The sequence below is a fragment of the Aedes albopictus genome, chromosome 1 (assembly GCF_035046485.1).
Source record: "Aedes albopictus strain Foshan chromosome 1, AalbF5, whole genome shotgun sequence".
Lineage (NCBI taxonomy): Eukaryota > Metazoa > Arthropoda > Insecta > Diptera > Culicidae > Aedes > Aedes albopictus.
The window spans coordinates 225194348-225219485 of NC_085136.1; the positions used below are offsets into that span (position 1 = coordinate 225194348).

The 25138-nt window shown below is 41.8% G+C and overlaps 1 protein-coding gene across 3 annotated transcripts in view; it reads right to left on the minus strand.

Moving 5' to 3' along the window:
• Positions 1–2944: 2944 nt before the first annotated feature.
• Positions 2945–25138, minus strand: part of LOC109430368 (angiotensin-converting enzyme) — a 54491-nt gene continuing 32297 nt past the window's right edge. For all 3 annotated transcript variants that reach the window (XM_029856908.2, XM_029856907.2, XM_062846326.1), the window contains exons 3-7: positions 10367–10576; positions 9609–10167; positions 8187–9544; positions 3419–4599; positions 2945–3358 (exon numbers count right to left, since the gene is read on the minus strand). In XM_029856908.2, coding sequence (XP_029712768.2) covers positions 2998–3358; positions 3419–4599; positions 8187–9544; positions 9609–10167; positions 10367–10576 — 3669 coding nt within the window. In that variant the 3' untranslated portion in view covers positions 2945–2997. The remainder of the gene's footprint in view (positions 3359–3418; positions 4600–8186; positions 9545–9608; positions 10168–10366; positions 10577–25138) is intronic.

Here is a 25138-nt window from a genome sequence, read left to right on the forward strand (position 1 = left end):
GGCTGCAACCAAATCAGTATAAAGATCCCAGTTTGTTGACCGAGGATTCCTGATACGCAATGTTTGCGAAGTAACATTTAAGGACAGACTTGTTAGAATCCCAAAATGGCCGAACAATGGCCGACTTTGACACCTACTCACGATTTTGAGGGCACAAATCTCTTCGTAAACAAAACCAGCGCACCTGAGATTCTTATTTTAAGCTTATTACAAGTGAGCAAGAACAGAATAATAAAATGCACTGTTGTTTGAAACTTGCTGCGTGAGATTTGTGCGTTTGAAGTTCTGATGCACAGTTGAAGCGGGATTTTATGACGTTTGTCCTTAAATGTTCAAAAAAGATATAGCGATGGTCAGATAAAGATTCTTCATCTGACACATGCCAATTGGTCAGCTCGTGGCTAATTCTGCTAGAGCAAAGCGTTATATCTAACACTTCCTCTCTAGCAGATACCATGAAAGTTGGGCGGTTGCCTATGTTAAGTAATGCAAGATCTGTACTACTTAAGTACTCCATCAAACTGGAGCCTCTCAAGTTAATGTCTGAGCTGCCCCAGATGATATGGTGAACATTATCATCACTGCCAACAATCTGCGGAAGGCCATTTGAAGTACAGTATGCGATGACTTATTTGGAAGCATTTGTAGGGGTTGGTTCATCATGCGGTAAATAAACCGAACAATAAACGTATTTTCGTAGTATTCGTATTTTCAACGACTGCGTTGTTGACAAGCACACAGGCTCAAGGCATGACACGCGAGTTTGCCATTTCATGTTTACTGAAAGTAGCAAACACTGGATTCACAAGGTTTCCTAGATAGAAATTCCCCATACGGAAGTAAGTAAGGTTCTTGGACCAAGGCCACTTGGGCTGTACCATTTTGCATAAATCTGCAAAGATTTTTTGTTGCTGTTCTTTTATGCTGAAGATTGAACTGATCTATCCTAACCGTAGCCACTACCCTAGGCATGATTAAACTCTTCGCAACAACAGCACAACAAATAACAGAAGCAACAAAAACCAGATCGGTATCGATTGAAAAACGCAAAAGGCGAGGATACACAGAATACACTGCGTAAATCGCATAATGCGAACCCATATAGGTGAAAATTCAATCTAATTAACAACATCTTCATAATCCCGCCCTTATTTAGCCTCAAGTGAGACTAAAGAAGGGCAGTTGATTGTCTCGGAGAAACACAAGGTCCACTGCACCATTGCTCCGGTTAGCGCAGTAAGGGCAACATACTGTGAAAGGCGCCCTGGTACTCCACAGGCTCCGTTTGCGGTTAGGTTTTTATTAGACCCCCCCCCCCCTAGTCATTCATTCCTAGGCACGGTAAGCATGAAGCCGCATCACACCATGAATTAGGGGTCACCTGTTGGTGGACTCTTACCACCGGAACAGGCGGTCCGTAGTGTTATTCTTAGCCAATTGCGACAATTGCTATCGACACTAAACAGCTATCTAGGCTGATCGAGAAAAGAAGTTAATATTGATGATCAACTTCATACGGGCTCGAACAGCCTTCAAAACGCAAGCACAAACCCAAGAAATTGAAGTAATCGTTTTAGTTTCGTGATTCTGAGAAAAAATGCATCGGTCTAATGCACACCGTACCGTACATCACAAAAGATATCCCTTCAAGTCATATAGCGTTATTTTTGTCCCGCAATGCACGTAAATCGCCTTCACTTTTGTATGCATAAGGCACTTTTGCAGTATCGAATGCGATATAACTTTACCACATAAAAGTACATATAACATGGCCATAAACTCCATTTTACGTGCAAATTGGTTGTGTGGGTACAATCATGCATTATTGCAACAACACTGACCATTGTCCAAGTTAAAGATGCAGTTATTTTCTATAATTCTTATACACTGCTGCCACAAAAAGTTCTTAAAGCAGCTTGAAACTGGCGAAGACGTTGTTTCAAAATTTGGCATCATGAAATTGTGGAACAGTATTTCAACAGACGGCAAACAACACCGACAACTTTGACGAGGGATCATTTTGCTTGCTGGAATTACCTCCCACCGTTTGTCAATCACACAACTCAACCCATCCAAGCCACTGCAAGCAGGCAGTCGGTGGTAGACACTTGCACGCCATCAATAAAACTCTCCAATTACGTGACTGGATCAATAGGGAAGCAAGCGGTAATTAACGCGACACCAGTTTCCATTTTAATGTACTAGACACCCCATTGAGTGCGTTCCCAAAACAGGCGAAAAAAAAAATGGAGAACCAGCGAACGCAGGATGATACATCATACTTGCATGTGTACCTAGCCAGTGCTATATCGCGTGGGGTCGAACCGGTAAGTAAGCCACCAAAGAGTTAATTAAGCGCTTCATCGTTATTCGACTATCTACGGTTAACCACATGGACACTACAGTTCGATGCGTGTCGTCCTATTGAGTTGCTTCCAGCTGGTGGTACGAAATGCCATAATTCGGTGTATTTCATCCTAAGGGAAGATGGATTCTACGCTTGGTAAATAGCCTGTCAATCACAATCATCACTCTCATTGAAGACAAGCAGTCTACAATTATGATAAGAGTTTGATTTGATGGGCGATTGCTGCCACTGTGTGCACCCCACTTGGAGCTCACTCTCACTCTCATACTAAGTACTCTTCTCTGAAGCGCAGAGCGTGAGCTACCGAATGTGACTACGCGCAAGTGTCGAAACTTCGGCATCGTATGGTTCTATGATATAAAAGTGAGATTGAACTTCATTACACGTGCTTCTCGGCTTCGGACGTTCGACGTCACCGTTTTGTTGTGATGCACAACCGGCGCCACAGTCATTGACCTACATCGGTAAACGAACCGGTGCGACACATTTGGAGCAAGAAGCAGCACACTGAGTTGGTGTAGCGTCACATGGAGTTTCCTGACCATTCTCAATAATCGAATAAAACCTCACTTGTAATCAATTTTATTGCACTTTAATAGACTTCTCTCACTGGAATAGTTCATAACAATTTACAATAGTTTCATTAGAAGATTCACTCCGGTCACTGCCATGACTAGGAAGGAGGAAATAGCTAATGTGGCACCGGCAGCCTTCTCGTTTTCTTTCTTTAGGAACTCGTACAAAGGAGCATAGTACTCCAACAAGGCATCGGTTTTCAGTTCTGTTTCTCCGGTCATCTCCCGCAGCGCTTCGGACCAGTGGACGGAACGACCCAACGACAGACCCGCCCTCAACCGGTCACCGGCCGCTTTCGATCCGTCGATATCACATTTGTGAAGAGGTTTGTCCGAATTGTTCGGTTCGTATTCGCCGGCCACTTGACAAAGAGCCTTATGCAGCTGCAAATCTAAGATGTGGGCGATGAAGTAGCTGAAAAAGAATACCGGTTTATTATTACGAATTCATTTCCAAGTATCTTGGAGAACTTACGAAATATACTGGCTGTCATATGGAATATGATACTTTGCGCCTGGGTCGAACGCATCCAAGTCACGCTCAACTGGAGCCGATACCATCTGGTATTCTTCTCTCAATTCCCACCAACGCTTGTTCCAGTTGGGAAAATCTACTTTACCGGCGAAAATCTCCCAACGCCACATATCAATCACCAGTCCAAAGGGTAGGAAAGCCACCCTGTCCAATGCCTTCTGGAACAGAGCATTGATGTCGTTCTCATATGACTCCTCATAGTCCTCCAGCAGTCCGATCTTTCGGAAGTGAGCCGGTGTTGCCACCGACAAGGCTATCGTGTCCCCGACAGCTTCATGGAATCCTGGATTGGCGCCGGATCGCAACGTCACCGGTTGATCCTTATACAAAAGGTAATAATTGATATGGCCCATCTCGTGATGGATCGTGATAAAGTCCTCCATGTTCATCCGAGTGCACATCTTTATACGGAAGTCCTTACGATCGCAGAAATCCCATGCCGATGCATGGCAAGTCACAACTCGGTCCGTCGGTTTCTCAATCACTGCCCCTAGACTCTCGTCGTAGCTCATACTATTATCCGGAAGACCTAGACCTACGTAGAAATCATTGGAGATTTCGAATAGCTGCTTCACTGTGTAACCCTTCTCGACCAGTGCCTTCGTGATATCCAGGTCAACCGTGTTTTTGAACGGCTTAATACGATCGTACAAATTACCCCAAGCCTGTGCCCACATGTTACCCAATAAATGGGCAGGAATATTCGGATTCTTGGCATCCATCTTATCTCCATAGATCTGCATCAGCTCCCTCCGGACGTACTTGTGCAGTTCGCTGTAGAACGGCTTCAGCTGACCCCACAAGCGTTTCATTTCATCGACAAAGTTCTCCTGCTCGAACGCATCCCTCCACAAGCCTCCCATATCGTCGAATCCAGCCACTCCGGCGGCCTTATTCATCAACCGGACATAGTCGGCGTAATCGTTCTTCATCAGTCGCCCGGTCTTATCGCGCCACTCTCTCCACACGTACAGCAGTTCATCGTAATCCTTGGAATCGGCCATAACCCCATACAGATCCGGATCCAGGCTCATACTGGCGTCAGTACAATTTTGCTGCTCGTACGGGCAAATCAGAGTGCTACTGTAGATGTGCTGCATCCTGCCAAGTGCGTTGTTCAGCTGAAATAAAGAAAAGCTCCAATTACTGCTAAGAAACATAATCATTGGGGAAGGCTAAATCAATAGTCCATACAATGTATACAGGGTTTCCTAAAGAAAACTTTTGGCGCAACCTAATGGGATATTTCTTAAGGAACTCTATCAAAATCTCGGTAATTCTCGGTCAATGCCCCATGAAACTTATTTTCTCATACCTAATACATCGCTTATTACACTATCGGAGAATCTTCTGCTTCCTTACATGGAGTAAGCCTCGCAGGAATCTCAGGAAAATTAACTGAAAGAAACCAGTCTCAGGAAATCTCAGGAGAAATCTTAGGAGAGATACTGAAAGGAATCAATGGACGACTCTCAAAGAATTCCGTGGCAAGTGTCTGGAAGAATCCCGGCAAAAATTCCGACAATAATCCATAAAAAACCTCGGTATGAGTCCCTAAATGCATCCCGGAAAGAAAACCAGAAAAAAATCCAGAGCGGATTCCTGTAGAAATCATTAATAGATCATCGGAACATTTCCCCGAAGTAATCCTGAGAGAAATTGTTTAGGAAATTCCTGGAAAAATCAATGAAGAAATCGTCGGTATAATCTCTGAAGGAAAGAATCCAGGAGAAACTCCCAAAGGAATACTTGAACGAATCCCTAGAAGAACACCTGAATAAATACCGGAGGAATTCCGGAAGAAATCAATGAAAAAAAAAACCCCGGAAGAATTATCTCAAGGGATCCCGGGAAAATCCTTAAATGAATTTCGAGGGCAATCCATAAAAGAAACCCGGGAAGTATTGATGAAAGGATCCCGGAAGCACTAAATGAAGGAATCCTGGGAGGAAAAAAAGGGATTGGAGGAAAAAAGGGAAGAGGAGTTCATGTACGAATCATGGAATAAATCCCGGGAGGAATCCCGGAAACAATCCCCAAAGGAATCCTTGAAGGAGTCCTGGAAGCAATAACTGAAGAAAGCCCAGGATGAGTGCCTGAGCGGATCCCTGAATGAATGATTAACCCTTCAGGACGCGCGCTGTTGTAAAAAGTACAACACTACCAAACAACCTCGCTCGTCGTAAACAGCGCGAGCGCGGTGCAGTTTCAGTTACTTGATGGCGTGCGTCCTGAAAGGTTAAAAGAATCTCGGGAGAAATCTCTAAGGACTACCATAAAAAAAACTCCGAAAGGATACTCGGAAAAATCATTGAGGGAATTGCGGAAGAAATTTCTGAAGAAAACCCTGAAAGAAGACAGAAGGCCTCTCCAATAACATTTCTAAATGCATTTAGGAAGGAATCCCGCGAAAAATTAATGAAAGAATCTCAGGAGGGATCCCAGGAGAGATCCCCACAGAAATCCCGGGAAGAAGCCTTGAAATTAGCCTCGAATGAATCTCGGGAGGAATTTCAAAAGAAAATCTGGGAAAATCGATGAAAAAATCCTGGGATGAACTCTCAAAGAAATCTCAGAAGAACCATTGATGCAATCTCAGGAATAGCGTGTGAAAGAGTCCTAGAAGGAATTCTAGGGAAAGTCCCTGATGGGATGCCAGTAAATATCACTGAAGGAATCCATGGAAAACGAACGAGAGAAATAAATAAAAGAATTCTAAAAGAATCTAGGAAAATATCGACAAAGTATCCTGAAAGAAGTCTTCCTAGAGGACAGAATTTATGAATAAATTTACGATAGATTTCTTGAACATGTTTTCGTAGAAACTCTCAAATTAATTCCCAAAGGAATTCCAAAGTTTCCGTGGTAACTCTTGGAGGAATGCCAAAAAAAAAACTACAAAAACCCGAAGTAATTCACAAAGCGATTCTTGGAGAAAATTTTGGAGGAACTCCTTAAAGTGTTTATGAAAAATTCTGAGGGAATTTCTTGCGGAACTCCTTGACGATTTCTTAAAGAAAACTCCCCGAGCAATGATTAAAAAATCTTCTATAGAAATTTAAAAGAGAACTCCCCGAGCAATGATTAAACAATCTTCTATAGAAATTTAAAAACAAATCCTGGAAGAACTCCTTGAGGAATTCATAATGAAATTCCTGAAGGAAGTCCCGATGTAATTACTGGCGGAATTTCCGATCGAGAAATTCATGAAGGGATTGTTCAAAAAAAAATCATTTCCTTGAATTCTTTAAAAAAAATAAAATTCAATTCCCGAAGCACCTTTCGAAGAATAAATCCTGAAGGAACTGGAGACTAGAGTGAACGCCTAAAAAAATTTTCGAAAGAACTCTTCAAATTTTGTGAAGATATTCCTGATGGAATTCCAGATGGAACTCCTCTAGAGATTTCAGATGAAACAAGAGGAACTCCTTGACAAATTCCCACGATAACTCTTGGAGGAACTCCCGAAGAAACTCTTTGTGGCACTGCCGAAGGAACTTAAAAAAAAACTGAACGAACTGGAAAAATCGCACCCTAATCGCAGAACTTCGAATCATGCAGCCCATCATCGAGGAGTCTATTTTATGCTTAGCATTTTTGCCAAAGACACATTATTTATAGATCATCAAGATTCCGAGTAGTGAAATTAATAAAATTTCCATGCTTACTAGCGCTACTCAGTGGCGAAATATCAAACTTTGCGGCCCATCATCTAAGAATCTTACTATATTCCTTTAAAATTTATAGGAAAAATCAAAGATTTTATTTTATTTTCTGAATTGTACCTTTTTTGTATTGAAAATCTCAAAAATTGTTTTTTTGTAATTACGTGAGGAAAAGTTGAACATTTCAGTTGGCTGAAGTATGCTGAAATGGCCTACTTTTCACCCCTAATGCAAGTATGCCGTAAAGTACTACTTTTCGGCACTCTTAAGAGTGCTGAAAAGTAGCACTTTTCGGCACTTTTGCTTGTACGCACTTTTTACTTACCGCCATGCCTTGCGTAGATTCAGCCTCTACCTCTACATCTACTGAGCAGCTTGAATCCAAATCAGGACGATTTCAATTCGGATACGAACTTCAAATCAAGTGTAGAGGCAGCTGCTGAATTTGCTTTTGCTTTTGCCCGTGCACAACTGTTTGACAACGGGAGCTCGATCATTGGTGACGCCTACTACACCAGAGCCTACCAGTTCAAACGAAGAACCACGCCAACAAGCATAAGTGCGCACGTGGTTCCTACTGATACATGTTTGTGTTGCATGAAAGATCGCACTAAATGGGTGTTTTTCGTAATTAAAAAAAAAACTTTGTATGCAACAAGTTGCAAAATGATGATTTTTTCAGCACGAGTCGTACATTTACAACTTGTTGCATAAACAACTATTCTTACGCTTGTTTTGGAAATCGAAACAAAATGAAAATTCAAGATAAAATAATAAGAAGCATTTGACCATCCTAGGCAAGTTTTGAGGCTGAAAGTTAGTTTTCCAAAAAATAATAATTTAAAATCGAATGGAAAGGTTTCTGGTAAATTTAAATTAAAAGACATCTAACATAGGTTCGCTATGAATATTACACTCAGTGTATTTTTTTCTTAAAGTTTTTCAAATATTCTGAAACATCTCTTATTGTGATGGCCTCTTTTAGATTTACTTGTAAATATCCTAAACATTCCACGTAAACGATCAAAGAAAGTCGAACTCACCGCAGTAAACTCCTCCGCTGGCAGATGATTGATCGATATCTGCGTCAGATATTGTAGCTGTCGGCGAAGTTCTGGCTCCGTGTAATCCTCTGCTTTCACCTGGGCAAAGTACCGGTTGTAGTTATCCAGTACGAATTTGGTGTTTTCGTTCATGATTTCCGTCAGTTCCTGCAGCAAGGTAACATTTCCTACGTCGACCTGCGTGGCATACTGAGCCTTGACCTGTTTATTGCAGGCCACCTCGTACTCCTTGCTGTAGTTTTCCACCACGGTTTGCATGTCTGCATTCTTCATTTTTTCGTTCTCCTTCTTCAAAAAGTCGTATAGCGGTGCAAAGTATTCCAGCAAAGCGTTGCCGCTTATGCTCTGACCTCCAGTCAGCTTCTCCAGTGCGAACCTCCAGTCTTCACTGTAGCCTAGCGATAGGCCTTCCTTCAGTTTGTTACCTGCAGCCTTGCTGTTGTAGAAATCACACTTATGCAAAGGACTGGCTGAACTATCATATGGATTGTACTCTCCAGCTTCAATGCAAAGCGACCGGTAGAACTGGAATTCCAAGATATGTGCCAAAAAATATGCAATGTACTGCGAGTTCGCAGGGATATGATACTTCGCGCCAGGGTCGAAGTCATTTTCCGATCGCTCGACAGGAGCATACACCTTCTGATACTTCTCTCGCAGACTCCACCAGTGAGAATTCCACTGGCTCTCATTGACCGCTCCGCTGAACACATCCCAACGCCACTGATCAATCAGATAACCAAATGGCAGGAAGGCGACTCTTTCCAAAGCCATTTCAAACAGCGCATTGATGTTGTCGGCTTCACTGTCAGCGTACTCATCCAGCAGTCCAACCTTCTGCAAATGCTTTGGAGTGGCTACGGACAAAGCAATCGTATCGCCAACGGCTTCGTGGAACGCTGGAGTTGCTCCGGTCTTGAACAACTGCGGTTGATTCTTGTACAGAATGTAGTACATGATATGACCCATCTCGTGATGCACGGTTACGAAATCTTCCATATTGACGTTGGTACACATCTTGATGCGGAAGTCTTCGCCATCACAAAAGTCCCACGCCGAAGCATGACAAACCATTTTCTGTGGTTGCTTTTCAATAACTGCTTTCGGTCCATAACTCATGGCACTACTTGGAAGCCCAAGGCTTTGGTAGAACTCGTCCGACATCTCAAACATTTTAGCAGCGTTGAATCCTAGTTGTTGCATTTTGGCGGTGACATCTACCAAACTCGCGTTCGGGAAGGGCTTAATCCGATCGTACAGGTTGACCCAAGACTGTGCCCACATATTGCCCAGAAGGTGCGCCGGTATTTTCTCATTGTTCCGATCCATTTTATCGCCTAGAGAATAATAAAGAAAACATGCATAAGAACTCGATATAATCCTAGATCCAATCAACCTTACCATACTTATCCAACAGTTTGTACCTCACGTAGGTATGCAGCTCATTGTAGAGAGGTTCAACCTCTTTCCAGAGCCGCTCCAGCGTTCCTCGTAAATCCGAATCGTCATACCGAGCTCGCCACATTTCACCGTAGTCCGCATATCCGTTCAGTTCAGCCGCCTGGTTTACATAGTCCACGTACAGTTTGTAGTCATCGCGCATCTTTTTTCCGGATTCCTCACGCCACCGCCTCCAGGTGTACGATAACTCATCGTAATCATTCGACGTCGCCATGACGTGTTCCATCTCCGGATCCAGTGTCCACTTTTGTGACCCTGAAGCACAATTTTGGTCAGTGTACGGACAAACTTCCGCCAGCTGATAAGCCGCATCCATCCTTCGCATAACTTTGTTGTAATCTTCCAGATCACTGGTTGGCAGCGCAGCCGTTCCGAGGTCCTTCAACAGTGTTAGCTGCTTCCGCACCTTCGGATCCTCATAGTTTTGCACCTGAGCATCCTTGAAATATTGATCGTAGAATTCGTTCCGGAATTTGGCGTACTCCAGCGTCATATTGTTCTGCAACAGATCGAGTGAACAGTTATTCATTTACCAAAAGAAACCTGATTCAACTTTTCTACAAGAGACTGTCATTGAATCATCAACGCTCATTTGAAACTTTTTTGTATATCCACAAGATAATGGCACCTTAAACCGTCAAAAAACTTTTAATGAGCCATCACATCTGGGATAAACCCATTGCTTCCCCCACACCAACCTGTTCCTCCTGATAGGCAGTGTTCTCGGTGTCAGTGGCAACATTCCAGTTGGCTTGCACCTGTCGGTTGCAGTAACTGCGCACTTCGGTATCATACTGCTTTAGGATCTGCTTCATTTCCTCTTCGTTGAGGACATCACTTTTGACCACCACCTGGGGAAGGGGGGCTGCCCGATGGCACATGCATGCCACCAGTGCTACGACAAAAACCTGCAATAGGGTAATAGATAAAGACGTGATTTATGAGTGTTTTATTTTTGAACAAATGAAAGATCATATTGATAAGGGTATCGATTGAACTTCGAAATAAGCTGATAAGGTGGTCAAATTTTATTGTAATATGAGCCATTACACGACGACTGGTTTGTTTTCTAGATTCACAGTTAATTTCTTTATTCGAGAAATGGTAAAATTTATACCGAATAGGGGGATTAGGGGCATAATGGACACCCTAAGCAAATGAGTATGTTAGGCCTGTATAACAGATAAAAATTTAACATATTATCAGTTGGCTTATAACTTTAACATGTTTCCTACGTATTTCAATCATTTACAGCAGGTAAAATGTCATTATTGTGAAGAAATAATGAATTATAAAGCGTGTGTTTTTTGGGGCTGGCAGGAAAGGTGCGGGGCGAAATGGACACCCATCGGGGCATTATGGACACCCCTACATATTTTATGCTGTATCTTTGATAGCATCGACCAGTTAAGTAATTTGTCTACGAAGATCAATACCGTAATACGGGGTTCATTGATCAGCGGGGTAACATTGATCGGCATGACCGACCTCACGAAATGCTCAAACAAGCATTTTACATTGAATCAGTTTCTGCTATTGAATAATATATCGTAATCTGCTATTATTTAGCTATTAAATGACATGTAATTCATAAAAATTGAATTACATAACTATTGATATAAATCTATTTTTCCAAAACTGTGTTTCATAACGCCATGAGATAGATTGTCAAACATTCATGCTTGGCATGAATACTAGATACAATATGAGGTTCGAAATCACTGTATTACCTCAATATGATATCCTGGACTTGGATTAAATAAATGAAACTTCTATGAAAGTGCTCTTTTTCAATAAAATATACGATTTTTTAAAAGAAGGCATTAAATTTCTTAAGGCATTGCCTACCTTTAGGCGTTATTCGCAGTTTAGAGGTTTTTAATCTTTAAATAACTTAAAAAGTACAAAACTTGTGAGAATTTGGACAACGTATTCGAGATCAGCGTCCCCGAATTTAGTAAGTAAGGGTATTTTCAACACAAACGAACATTGATCGCTGACTTGATCAATGTTACCCCAAATCAACAAAATCAAAAATTAGATTAAAAAGTCTATTTAAACATGTTTTAAAGTTTTACAATACTTTTTCGAGTAGCTTAACATATACTTAGAGGGCCAGTACTTGTTTTAGAAATGTAAAACATGTAACGTTTGCTTTAACAAGAGAATTATTCAAGAAAGAACGAAAATTCTGATCAATGTTACCCCGGATTACGGTACCACAGATATAGGGGTATTAGGGGCATAATGGACACCCTAAGCAAATGAGTATGTTAGGCTTGTATAACAGACAAAAACTTAACATATTATCAGTTGGCTTACTACTTTAACTTGTTTCCTACGTATTTCAATCATTTACAGCTGGTAGAATGTCATTATTGTGAAGAAATAATGAATTGAAAACCGTATGTTTTTTGGAGCTGGCAGCAAAGATACGGGGCGAAATGGACACCCATCGGGGCATAATGGACACCCCTGCATATTTTATGCTGTATCTTTGAGAATATCGACCAGTTAAATAATTTGCCAACGGAGATCAATACCACAGATATAATACTCCATCTTAGGCGAGTTTACATAACTTCAAAGTTAATTAAACAAATTTTGGGCTAAAATAATCGGATTGATTTTTTTCTAACTCTCTAAAACGCCTAACAGTATGCAACGCGCGTACATCCATTCATAATTGCCAGTGTTCATTTCGCCCCGAATAGACTACAACATTGAAATTGCTATTTTCAGTGTGTTCTGATCAAAAATATAATACTTCATCCATTACTAAATCTACGTATACATGTAGATTAGCTAACAATTCACTTGTTTGTATGGTGGACACACTCAATCACTCGTAATACTTTATTTACTGCTGCTTCAAAATTATAAGAAATCCACCATATAAAAAACATACTTCAATTTCAATGATATTTTGGTTATTTTAAAGGAATATAAATGGTATTTTTGAAAAATAGAACAATGGCTTGATCCTTTACACTTATGCATTGAAAGTTTTACATAAAAGTCAGCGGTTTCGGCAAAAACAGAGGTGTCCATTTCGCCCCGGGTGTCCATTATGCCCCTAATCCCCCTAATACTCCATTTTAGACGAATTTACATAACATCAAAGTTTATTAAATAATCTTTAGGCTAAAATAATCGGATTGATTTTTTTCAAACTCTCTAAAACGCCTAACAGTATGTAACGCGCGTACATCCATTCATAACTGCCAGTGTTCATTTCGCCCCGAATCGACTACAACATTGAAATTGCTATTTCAAGTAAATTCTGATCAAATACAAAATGCTTCAACCATTGCTAAATCTGCGTATACATGCATATACCTTATTTGCTGCTGCTTCGAAATTATAAGAAATCCACGATATGAAAAACATATTTCAATTTCAATGATATTTTGGTTATTTTGAAGGAATATAAATGGTACTTTTGAAAAACAGAACAATGACTTGTTCCTTTACACTTATGCATCAAAAGTTTTACATAAAAGTCAACGGTTTCGGCAAAAACACGGGTGTCCATGTCGCCCCGGGTGTCCATTATGCCCCTAATCCCCCTATGTCATATAATTGCGCACATACAGGCTACCCAATAACTCCTCTTCTTACCTCCTCGCGGCACCAGCTGAGCTGCGAATAACCTTAGGGAAGGTCAGGTAACCAACCCCGGTGGGAGCTTTGGCCATAGGCCGACAGAAAAGGGGGTTTGTCTCTGCAAGCCTGAACGTCTGTTCTCCAGGAAGAACAGCTCACAATAAGTATAGTTAAATTATGCATCATGATCCTATGAAAAACGAAAAAAATGCACTGGGAAGGTCGACACCACGCCTGCTTCCAACTGCGAACTGATACCGCGTGCAGAGCGGTTTGACCTTCCCGCAAGTAAGGCTCTATCAGCTTGTGCTAGCAGAAGCTACAAGAACTTGCAGACATGAAGCCTCCAAAAGCCCCGGACTTTACTGGGATCCCCTTTCCATCCCGGGGCACGGATCCAACCAAGGATGTTCTCCGCGTGGTCACTAGCCTATACGTACTTTCCAGCTTACCACAGTAACTGTCGGTACTTAGGGCCGTGCCTCAAGCCATGCCACCATACATTAGTATGGATGGCGCGACACTAGCCAGACGCTAGTGCTTACTGCCATTCACCGCAGACCTATTGAACATCATCCGGGACAGTGCCACTATTGCTTTGGAGGCTCTCTTCCAGGCACGATCAACATGAATACCAAACGGTAAACTTACCGTCGATCATCACCTCCAAGTGTTTGACGCAGTGATAGTGCAATCGCCTACACTGATCATCGCTTCCGGCTGTTCACAACCAACACCTCAGTTTTGAGGTGAGCCAACCAATTCCAGTTTCCTGAAGACTCCTTTCTCCTCAACTGTCATCGAGTGAGCCGCAGTCAATTTCACTTTTTCGATCGATTCACCTTAGACTGCTTATTTTTAGTCCTGGGCACCCACGGTGGTGCAGGGGGCTGGATTCAAAGATCACCATCCTGGGCGATTGGCAGACATCGCCTTGACCTGTGGCCAGGTTAAATTTCTGTCGACTTGCTTGATTTCGTTGTTGAGGCTGAGCCACCATGAGCCTCTGGGTGTGCCTCTGCTGCGATATCCTGCTGGGTTCCAATCTAACGCTTGCTTGCAGATTTTGTTTCCGCCCCTGCGTAGAGTGTGGCCGACCCACCTCCACTTTCGCTCCCAAATTTCTGTCGATATCGGCTTTTGATGGCATGGACGACAGAGCTCCACGTTGGAGATCCAATTGTGAGGCCACCATGCCCGAATTATATACCGCAGGCATCTATTGATGAAGACCTGCAGCCGTTGAGTGTTCTCCACTGATACACACCAGGTTTCACTGGCGTATAGCAGCACAGATTTCACGTTCGAGTTGAAAATTCGGATTTTGCATACATTTCTTAAACTTGCAAAAACAGCCCTCGCCTTCTTGACCCGTGCACCTATGTCGATCTTGGTGCCGCCATTCGCCGCCATTTATTGGCTACCAAGATATTGGAAGCTTTCAACATTTCCCACTGGTTGCCCAGCTACCGTAAAGCTGGAAGGGTTGACCGTGTTTGCATCCAACGATTTGGTCTTGTTGACGTTGATGGTAACACCTGCCGCTGAGGAGCGTTTGGCAAGATCATCGAGCTTGCTCTGTGTATCAGTGCGCCGTTGAGCTAGGAGAGCAAAGTCATCAGCCAGTTCGAAGTCATTTAGGTTCTCCATGGTAATGGGCTGGCACAGCAATCCGCGATTTGGTTCACGGTCCATTGCACCTATCAGGATCTCGTCGATAACGATGAGGAACAGTAGCGGTGATAGTATACATCCTTGCCTCACTCCATTGTACTCCAATGAGGCCGATGATTTTCTCAATGAGACACTTGCGCCTGAGGGCTTCCCACAAGTTTTCGTGAATGAGACGGTCGAAAGCTTTTTCGTAATCTATAGTAATTAATTTGAATACCAACCATCTGTTCCATTTGTTCATTAAGTCGAATTTTGTGTTTGTTAACAGAAATTGATTATTTTACGATGTGCAAGAAAGTACTCATGACAGGAAATTGAATGAAAAAGGAGTGTTAAATTAGAATGTCAGTTTTCATTTTGAATCTTCGTTTTTTTTTGCGCTTTGTTCCAGTGCTCGAACCAGCCAGCGCCATCGTTTTAACTGGTGAGCCGGGTCGGTCAATAGCTGTCCAGATGTGTCTTTCACGGACATCATAGCATTCATCCCAATCCCACTAAGGCGACGTGAGACAACGTAGATGAGACGGATATCACCGGTTTTTGTGGCTTTCTCGCTTTCATCAGCTAAGGAGTTCGCCCACGTTCTTTTGTCCCGTCTACATGAGCATTTCACTTACTTCGCGAGAATCGAATAGCACTGACGGGCTACGGCTTTGGCTCCTAGTGTTTTTGCTCGCTCAATCGCGCCTTTCACGTTTCTTCTCGCTTCTTCCACGTGTCATCTGTGATCCATTGCTTTCTCCGGGTGCGTGGCTCACCCGCTGAATACGTTCTTGATGGTGCTCCATTGATCTTCTACGCTTCCACATTTCGCAATGTCCGTTGACGGCTGTTCGAGTCCGTATGACGTTGATCATCAATATTAACTTCTTTTCTCGATCAGCCTAGATAGCTGTGTAGTGTCGGTAGCGATTGTCTCAATTGGCTAAGAATAATACTACGGACCGCCTGTTCCGGTGGTAAGAACCCACCAACAGGTGACCCCTAATTCATGGTGTGATGCGGCTTTATGCTAACCGTGCCTAGGAATGAATGGCTAAGGGGGTCTAATAAAAACCTAACCGCTAATGGAGCCTGTGGAGTACCAGGGAGCCCTCCACAGTATGTAGCCCTTACTGCGCTAACCGGAGCAATGGTGCAGTGGACCTTGTGTTTCTCCGAGACAATCAGCTGCCCTTCTTTAGTCTCACTTGAGGCTAAACAAGGGCGGGATTATGAAGATGTTGTTAATTAGTTTAAATTTTCACCTATATGGTTTCGCATTATGCGATTTACACAGTGTATTCTGTGTATCCTCGCCTTTGGCGTTTTCCAACCGATACCGATTTGGTTTTATTGATGTTGTTCTTTGTTGTGCTGTTGTTGCGAAGAGTTTAATCTTACCTAGTTTGGGTAGTGGCTACGGTTAGGATAGCTCAGATCAATCTTCAGCATAAAAGAACAGCAACGATCAATCTTTGCAGACTTATGCAAAATGGTACAGCCCAAGTGGCCTTGGTACAAGAACCTTACTTTCGTAAGGGAAATTTCTATCTAGGAAACCTTGTGAACCCGGTTTTTGCTACTTTCAGTAAACATGAAATGGCAAACTCGCGCGTCATGCCTCGAGCCTGTGTGCTTGTCAACAATGCAATAGTTGCTGCACTCATCTCTGAACTAACCACCAGAGATGTATGTGCTATCACAATTGATGTATCTGTTGGAAACCTCAACAGGAAATACGTATTTTATTCGGTTTATTTACCGCATGATGAACCATCCCCTATGGATGCTTTCAAACAAGTCATCGCATACTGTACTTCAAAAGGCCTTCCACTAATTGTTGGCAGTGATGCTAATGCTCACCATATCATCTGGGGCAGCTCAGACATTAACTTGAGAGGCTCCAGTTTGATGGAGTACTTGAGTAGTACAGACCTTGCATTACTTAACATAGGCAACCGCCCAACCTTCATGGTATCTGCTAGAGAGGAAGTGTTAGATATAACGCTTTGCTCTAGCAGAATTAGTCACGAGCTGACCAATTGGCATGTGTCAGATGAAGAATCTTTATCTGACCATCGCTATATCTTTTTTGAACATTTAAATGTTACTTCGCAAACATTGCGTTTCAGGAATCCTCGGTCAACAAACTGGGATCATTTTACTGATTTGGTTGCGGCCAAATTTCATGGATACTCACCATCCATTGACACTCCAAGTGATTTAGATGATGCCGTTGATACTACAACGACCTTCATTATGGAAGCTTTTGAAGAAGCATGCCCTCTACGGTCTGTGAAGATCACAAGAGGAACCCCTTGGTGGAACTCTGATCTGGCGAAACTCAGGAAACAATGTAGAAAGAGTTGGAACAGACGACGTTCGGCTGGTTCGGAGGCTATCAGTTCGCCTCGCAAGGCCTACAGGAAAGCTCTCCGGTCTGCTGAAAGATCGGGCTGGAAAAATATTTGTACAAATGTTTCCAGCTTGAGTGAAGTCAGTCGGTTAAACAAAATCCTTGCGAAATCTAAGGATTTCCGGGTGAACGAACTTCGTTTGCCAAATGGCGATCTGACTTCCTCTGATGAGGAAGTTCTGGAATGCTTATTCAGCACACACTTCCCTGGATGTGTGGATATTACATCTTCGGATGAACCTGATGTTTTTTGTTGTAGTTATGATTCTTTCGTTTTGGCTCGGAGTATTGTAACTATAGAATCGATTGAGTGGGCACTACATAGCTTTGCTCTTTTCAAATCTCCTGGGGCAGATGGGATTTATCCTATTTTGCTTCAGAAGGGATTTGATTATTTCAAACATGTTTTGAAAAAACTACTTGTTTACAGTTTTGCTACAGGGTATATTCCCAAATCCTGGCGGGATATTACTGTAAAGTTTATTCTGAAAGTGGGTCGTGCGTCGTATGAAGAAGCAAAGAGTTTCAGACCAATCAGTTTGACCTCTTTTCTTCTGAAATGCTTAGAACGCATTGTGGATCATCACATCCGTGATGTTCATCTGGCCAACGTGCCTCTTCATATGAACCAACATGCCTACTTGTAAGTCCACTGTGACTCTTTTACACAAGGTTGTTTACGATATCGAGAAAGCATTCGCTCAAAAGCAGTCTTGTCTGGGTGTTTTCTTAGATATCGAGGGTGCCTTTGACAACGTGCCTTTCGATGCCATATTGGAAGCCGCACGGAGCCATGGTATATCTCCAATGATTTGCAATTGGATTCGTTAAATTCTCACAAACCGGTATCTCTTCTCGACATTGCGTCTAGCAGGGATTAGGAAATTGAGTGTTTGTGGGTGTCCCCAAGGGGGAGTCTTGTCACCGCTTTTGTGGAATCTCGTAGCAGATACGCTATTGAGGCAACTCAATAATAGCGGTTTTCCTACTTATGGTTTTGCCGACGACTACCTAACATTGTTAGTTGGTATGTGCATCAGCACCCTTTTCGACCTGATGCAAAGCGCCCTTCAGGTAGTTGAGGGTAAGTGTCGCCAATATGGCCTTTCGGTAAATCCGAGTAAAACATCTATTGTTCTTTTCACGGAAAGGCGAAACCGTAATGGCGTTCGACCTTTGCGTCTCTTTGATTCTGAAATCGATGTGACTGAACAGGTAAAGTACGTTGGAGTCATTCTTGATTCCATGCTTTCCTGGACACCTCACATTGAGTTCAGCATCAAGAAAGCTTGTATGACCTTCGGGCAATGCCGGCGTACTTTTGGTACAACTTGGGGTCTAAAACCCAAGTATATTAAATGGATTTACACAACTGTGGTTCGGCCAATATTGGCTAATGGATGTCTTGTGTGGTGGCAAAAGGGCGAAGTGAGAACGGTCCAATCAAAATTAGGCCATCTCCAAAGGATGTGCTTAATGACAATGTCTGAAGCGTTCTCTTAAACTCCCACGGCAGCGCTCGAAGTTCTCTTTGATGTTGCCCCACTACACATTCATCTCAAACAAGAAGCACTTTCTTGCACTTACCGTCTACGGGTACTCGGTTTACTAGAGGAAACTCCTGTGAACCGCAGTTCAACACACACCTCGTTGTTTCAACTTTCGGTGAATTAGAACAAAGTTGTTCTTGCTCCAAATGATCTTACAATTACTTGTAATTTTATATAGGACATTTTCCACGAATTTCCCTTTCCGGGAAGAGTGAACATCTGGTTATCTGGAAAGAAGTATTTCAGACGGCATCGTATGTTACACTGATGGCTCCCTTCTCGAAGATCGAGCAGGTGCCTGTGTTTATTCTCGTAAGCTAAGGCTGTATCAGTCTTACTCACTTGGTAGACACTGCACCGTTTTTCAGGCCGAAATCTTTGCTCTTATGTGCGGAGTGCAATCAGCACTTCAGCAGCACGTAATGGGCAAAGTAATATACTTCTGTTCAGATAGCCAGGCTGCTATTAAAGCACTTGCTTCGGCCAACTCTAGGTCGAAGGTAGTTATCGCTTGTCGAACTCAAATCGAGGAGCTGAATCCAGCAAACGCTGTTCACCTTGTATGGGACCTGGCCATTCTTCCATCGCTGGAAATGAATTGGCTGATGAGTTAGCTCGCACTGGAGCATCACATGACCTCATTGGCCCTGAGCCAGCTATTCCGATATCGAAGTGTTGGGTATTCAGATTCACACCTGGGCTGCCACTCAACACAGACAATACTGGAATAGTTTGGAGTCATGTCGTCAAACCAAATTGTATTGTACTGAGCCATCTCCAAGGATGGCGAAGTATCTTACAAATCTGTCAAAGCAGAATTGCAGCATTCTGGTCAAAGCATTGACTGGCCACTGCCGACTCAGCTATCACATGGCGAATATTCAGCAAGATGATTCATTTGCATGTGATAGCTGTGAATCCGATTATGGAACTTCGTATCATTTGATATGTAACTGTCCAGTTTTTGCGCAACTGCGTTTCCGAGTATTCGGTAAACACTTATTAAGTGAAACTGACTTCAGAAACCTGAATCTTCAGGTTATTCTGTTATTCTTAACCCGCTGTGGTAAAGAGCTATAGGCTCTCTTTCGCTTTATGCGTTATTACAGTACCCTTTTCAGGGCGCTGTTTGAACCCATTGTGGTACGCTTGTGCGTTAGTACCCTCTTCCAGGGTATTTTTCCTATTTCCCTACCTGTCCCTATCCCCATCCAAATCCTTTTTCCTACCTTTTCCCTCAGGTAGATGATGAAATAGGCTGTTATTTTGGCGATGGCCTTCTGATACCTGATACCTGAATGTCCGCAGCACGGTTCTGTAGCTCCTCGACGAAGGACCTTTTACCGCAGCGTCTTCCAGTCGGCTTGTGTTGAGCCGGCATCCGATTATCTAAGCAGGAACCCAACTTCACGGTGACGAGGAGCGTGTTCGCAAACGAGGCGAACGCCTCGTAGGCCAGAGTATATGTAGCAGAATTTGACCCGACGACAATCTGTATTCTGGGGGCTGAAAGTCTCTTTAATTTTTCAGGACGCGCGCCATCAAACAATCGAAACTGCACCGCGCTCGCGTTGTATACAACGAGCGAGGTTTTTTGGTGGTGTTGTACTTTTTACAACAGCGCGCGCGCTGAAGTGTTAATAAAGACAAATCAATCAATCAATCTGTATTCTCCAAAGTTCGGCCAACGGACTTCGCTTAGTCCTATGATCTCAAGCTTCATAAGGCATGCCTTATTGGCTAGTTATGATAGTTTACCCTGCTGCTTAGAGTGATACGTACATGTGACGCTTGACGGATCGTCATTGTTCGTAACCTTAGACAGACTGTAGCAAAGCGATGCTCTTTCGAACCATTGTCACGCGGCATCGCGGACGATATCGACATCCTCGGGATCGAACGTCGGGCCGTGGAAGTGGCGTGCTTCATATCTTTTAAGAGGGAGACTGCGAGGATTAGACATATACGATTAACACCATGAAGACTAAATACATGATTGCTAGTGGAACCGTGGTAGTTGTGACGAAGTGGTGCTAGGTGGTGATGTTGTGGACGAATTTGTTTAGTGACGTGCGATAATTATGTTACCCGCGAGGTGAAAAGACGGACTGCGGCTGTGAATTGAGTATTTTTCGGTTTGCGAAACCTGCTGAAGTCCCGTACGCTGAAAACGAAGACAACTTTGGAATCTTCGAACGTAAAGTACAACGAACGTTAGTCGACGGTAAAAAATTTACCAAGATATGTAGACTTGATGTAGATGTAGATTGATGTAGTGAAGCAAACAAAAAACGGCAGGCTGCGGTGGGCTGGGCACCATTGGCGTATCTAGGATTTTTTCCTAGGGGGTGCCTGGGGGGTGCCAGTTTCAGTGGCTTCCAGGTTGTTTTGCTTTTTGGTCGGCGTTAAGTCAGAGGGGACCAAGTAACAAAATTGACGAAATTTAGATTTTTAGGGCATTTGATTAAGAATTACAGAAGCTACTTGGAACATTTACCCAATTTTCTTAATGTTACAATTAACGAGAGTAATAGCACAATTTTCTTTTGATTGAACTGCAAAAATCGATAATAGTGTGCAGTCAGAAAGGACCATATCCTTGATGTCAAACGAGTTGAAAAAATATGTTATGGTTAAAATCCAATAAATATAATAGTTTATCATCAAAATGTGATACGTTTCCAAATCGTATGGCTCCCCAACGCATTTTCTGATGATTATTGGTCAAAAAAGCACGTGAAATTCCATTTTATAATGGTCAATATCGTATTTTACAGATCATCGTGTTGAAGCATATTGTGGCATTTTGCGTGCAGACAGAGTGGACCATGTGTCTCTAAGAAAAATAGTTGAAATTACCTTATTCTTCGTAATCCTTTCCAAATCAAAATATGTTTGTTTAGTAGCTGTTGGGCATCATATTGAAATGTACCATTACCCGTTTCATGAAGAAATTTATTTTACCGATTATTTAAGAATTGTGCACTTGGTTCACTCTGTCTGAACGAATTTTTGAAAAATGCCAGTCCTCTGAATAAATTATTATGAACTGTGTAACTACAATATTTCAAGAAACGTACCGAACTATGGAAATACATTCAAAAGTTGTTAGCTATTAAATGTTTAAGTTAAGAATTCTTAAATAGCTCATTAATTGACTACCCTTCATGTGATATTGAACTGTTGTACTTGGTCCACTCTGACTGAACATAAAAATTGAAAATGGTAATCAACAGTGTAATAACAAAAATATCAAAATCCAAACTTCCTGCTCACATTATACACCACTCCTATTAACTGCTGTCCTACTTGTGCATTATTTTTTCATCAAATATGTAAAAACTTGAGCGTGAACTGTAGTTGGTTGAAGGTTTTTCAAAAACCGTTCAGTCAGAGTGGACTAAGTACAATCAATTACTTAGCATTTTCTCGGTTTCAAACTTTATTTTACGTTTTTTCGCGATCAATACAGAGCGATGCTGTGATGAATAGCTATTGAGATTTATGGCAAAAATTCAAGAACATTGGTTGAAAAACTCAAAACTTATACAGTTGCAAACTTTAAAGTCATTTTTCTAGAAATTAAGTAAAAGACACATGGTCCTCTCTGACTTAACGCCGACCAATTGTAAGAGTCTGTTTTTCCTCCCCTGTTGTGGAAATTTGACCACTGTGTCCAATAAGCTGGACTTTTGTGGCATTGTAAGAGTTATAAATACCGTAAACTGGGGTGTAGTCAGACGCGCCAACTTGGTAAAATTATTGGGGGGGCAAAGCCTGTTTTTTCTGGCTTTTTGTATGGGAAAATTGAAAAATCGTCAAATATTGGGAGGGCAAACCTATGCTTGCCCCCCCTAAGTTGGCGCCTATGGGTGTAGTCGATCAGTGGGGTGAACTTGATACTCTATTACCCGCGGATGGCGACTTTTGAGGAAGCAACAATTCTTTTTCAACCTTTTGCAATCCAATGACGTAACATCAAAATGGAATGGTAACTTCCTTGAAAGTCGATATACGTGGGTAATTGAGTGATCAGGTTCCCTCCACTGATCAACTACACCACAGTTTACGGTACTTGAAATTGCAAAATCAGGATACATATTTGCATTTTCGGTTAGACTACAACATTCTACTTTTCTCTTCGGGATTCTGATTCTATGCTATAATATAATACAAGAAATTTGTGTTTTCGGCAAAAATTGTTTCTGTAATTTCTCAGGGAATATTCCCGGCAGTTTATTTGCAATTTATTTTAAATAGGACTTTTTTAAGAAATCTCTCAGCAATTCCTTTGAATTTGGCAATTTCTTCGGAAATTTCTTTAAGGATTTATTTGGTAATATGTCTGGAATTTGATACTAAACACCTTTTACGCATCCTTTGAAAATTTCATCGGAAATTGCTTTGGAAATTTCTTCGGCAATTCCACTTGGAGTTTATTTACCTTTTTTTTCTTTCATTGGCAAATCTTTTGAATTGTTTCCTCGGGAGTTCCTTCGCCAATTTTTTAGTAGTCTTTCAAGCGATGTTCTGTTAATGTCATCATAATTCTATTGATATTTGCTTTTAAAAATTCTCCAACTACTCTTTAGGCAATTCCTTTGATTTCATTCGACATTGACTCTGGGAACTTCTTCACTTGTAAATGTCTTCCACAAGTCATTCTACTTTTTTTTTCGGATTTTCGTCGATATTTTGGACTTCCATTATCTATGCTATTAGGTATTTCTTCACCAATTTCTTCGAAAACTCCTTCGGAAGTTCTTTTATAAAAAGGCACGGACAACGTCTTCAGCTTTCGGCTGTACAGACTGTTTTAAACATTAGACAACGGACAACGGAGCATGCACCAGTGGAAACGGGGAAGAAACTATTCTCACGAAAAGTTTCAACGCCCGAAGCGGGAATCGAACCCTCACCCCATAGCATGGTGCGATTGTAAGCTTGGTGACCCTAACCGCACGGCTAAGAGGCTCCACAATCGCTTCTATAATTTCAATAAATATTATTTAGACAATTTCTTCTAGATTTCTTCTGTAATTAAGTAAGGAATTCCTGCAGCAAATGATTTCGGAACACCTTCGGCATTTCCGATGTTACTTGCATTGAACATTTGTTTGGGCCTTTGTAAGTCTTTTGGAAATTTCTATTATTACTTTAGGAACTTCTTCGGTAATTCTTTTGAACATTTATTCGGCAATTTTCTTAGATATTACCATCGGGAATTTCTTTGAAAAAAAATCTCTGGTGTTTTTTTAGAAAAATATGTTACTGCAATCACTTTTGGAATTCTTTCTAAATTTTCTTCAGAAATTTCTTTGATGATTTCGGAAAATTCTTTGAGAATTTCTTCGATTTTTTTTTTGTGAATGTTTGTGGAAATTTTTATGGAATATATTTTGGCAATTTATTGTGATATTGGGTTCGGCCAATTTTTTTTAAAAAACCTTTCTATTTTTATCAGGATATCCTCTGGTAGTTCTTTTATGAATTCTTTTGGCAACTACTTTGAAAGCTCTAAGGTAATTTTGATGGATTTTTTTCCGGCAATTTCTTTGGGAATTTGTCAGGAAATTTTTCGTGAATTTCATAGGATTTTCTTTAGGCAAGTCCATTTGAGAATTTATAAATTTCCAGTTCAGCAATTTTCGTAAGTAATAATTTTAAATACAATTGAATCATGAAGAATTACGAAAGTAATCACGAGAAAATTGCCTGAGAAATTTGCAAAATAGCTGAGAAGGAAATTGCTCAAATAATTACGGATGAATAGCCATTGAAATATGAAAAAAATTGAAAGAAATTTTAGATTGCATTACAGGCGTACCTCGATAGTACGTACCCTCGTTAGTGCGTACCCTCGATAGTACGTACCCTCGATAGTACGTACATTTTGCCTCGATAGTACGTACACCAAAATTAATTTAATTTTTAATCTATAAAAATGGGATCGAAACATTAGTAGACGTATAGCAGAGACTCCGATACTATGAATTTGTGTTATGCAGACTCCTATAACACGGATTTTCAGTCATGGTTTCCCAAACTGTGGGTCGCGACCCCCCAGGGGGGTCGCCGGCCTTCATCCAGTGGATCGCGAGAGTCAGTTGAATAATTTACTGTAACCAGGGCCGGATCTAAGGGAGGGGGAGGGGCGGTTTGAGGCCCGGGCCCCGGGCCCCCACATATTAGGGGCCCCCACAAAAACCTTTTTTGGTTGCTATTATTAGCTTTATTTTTCA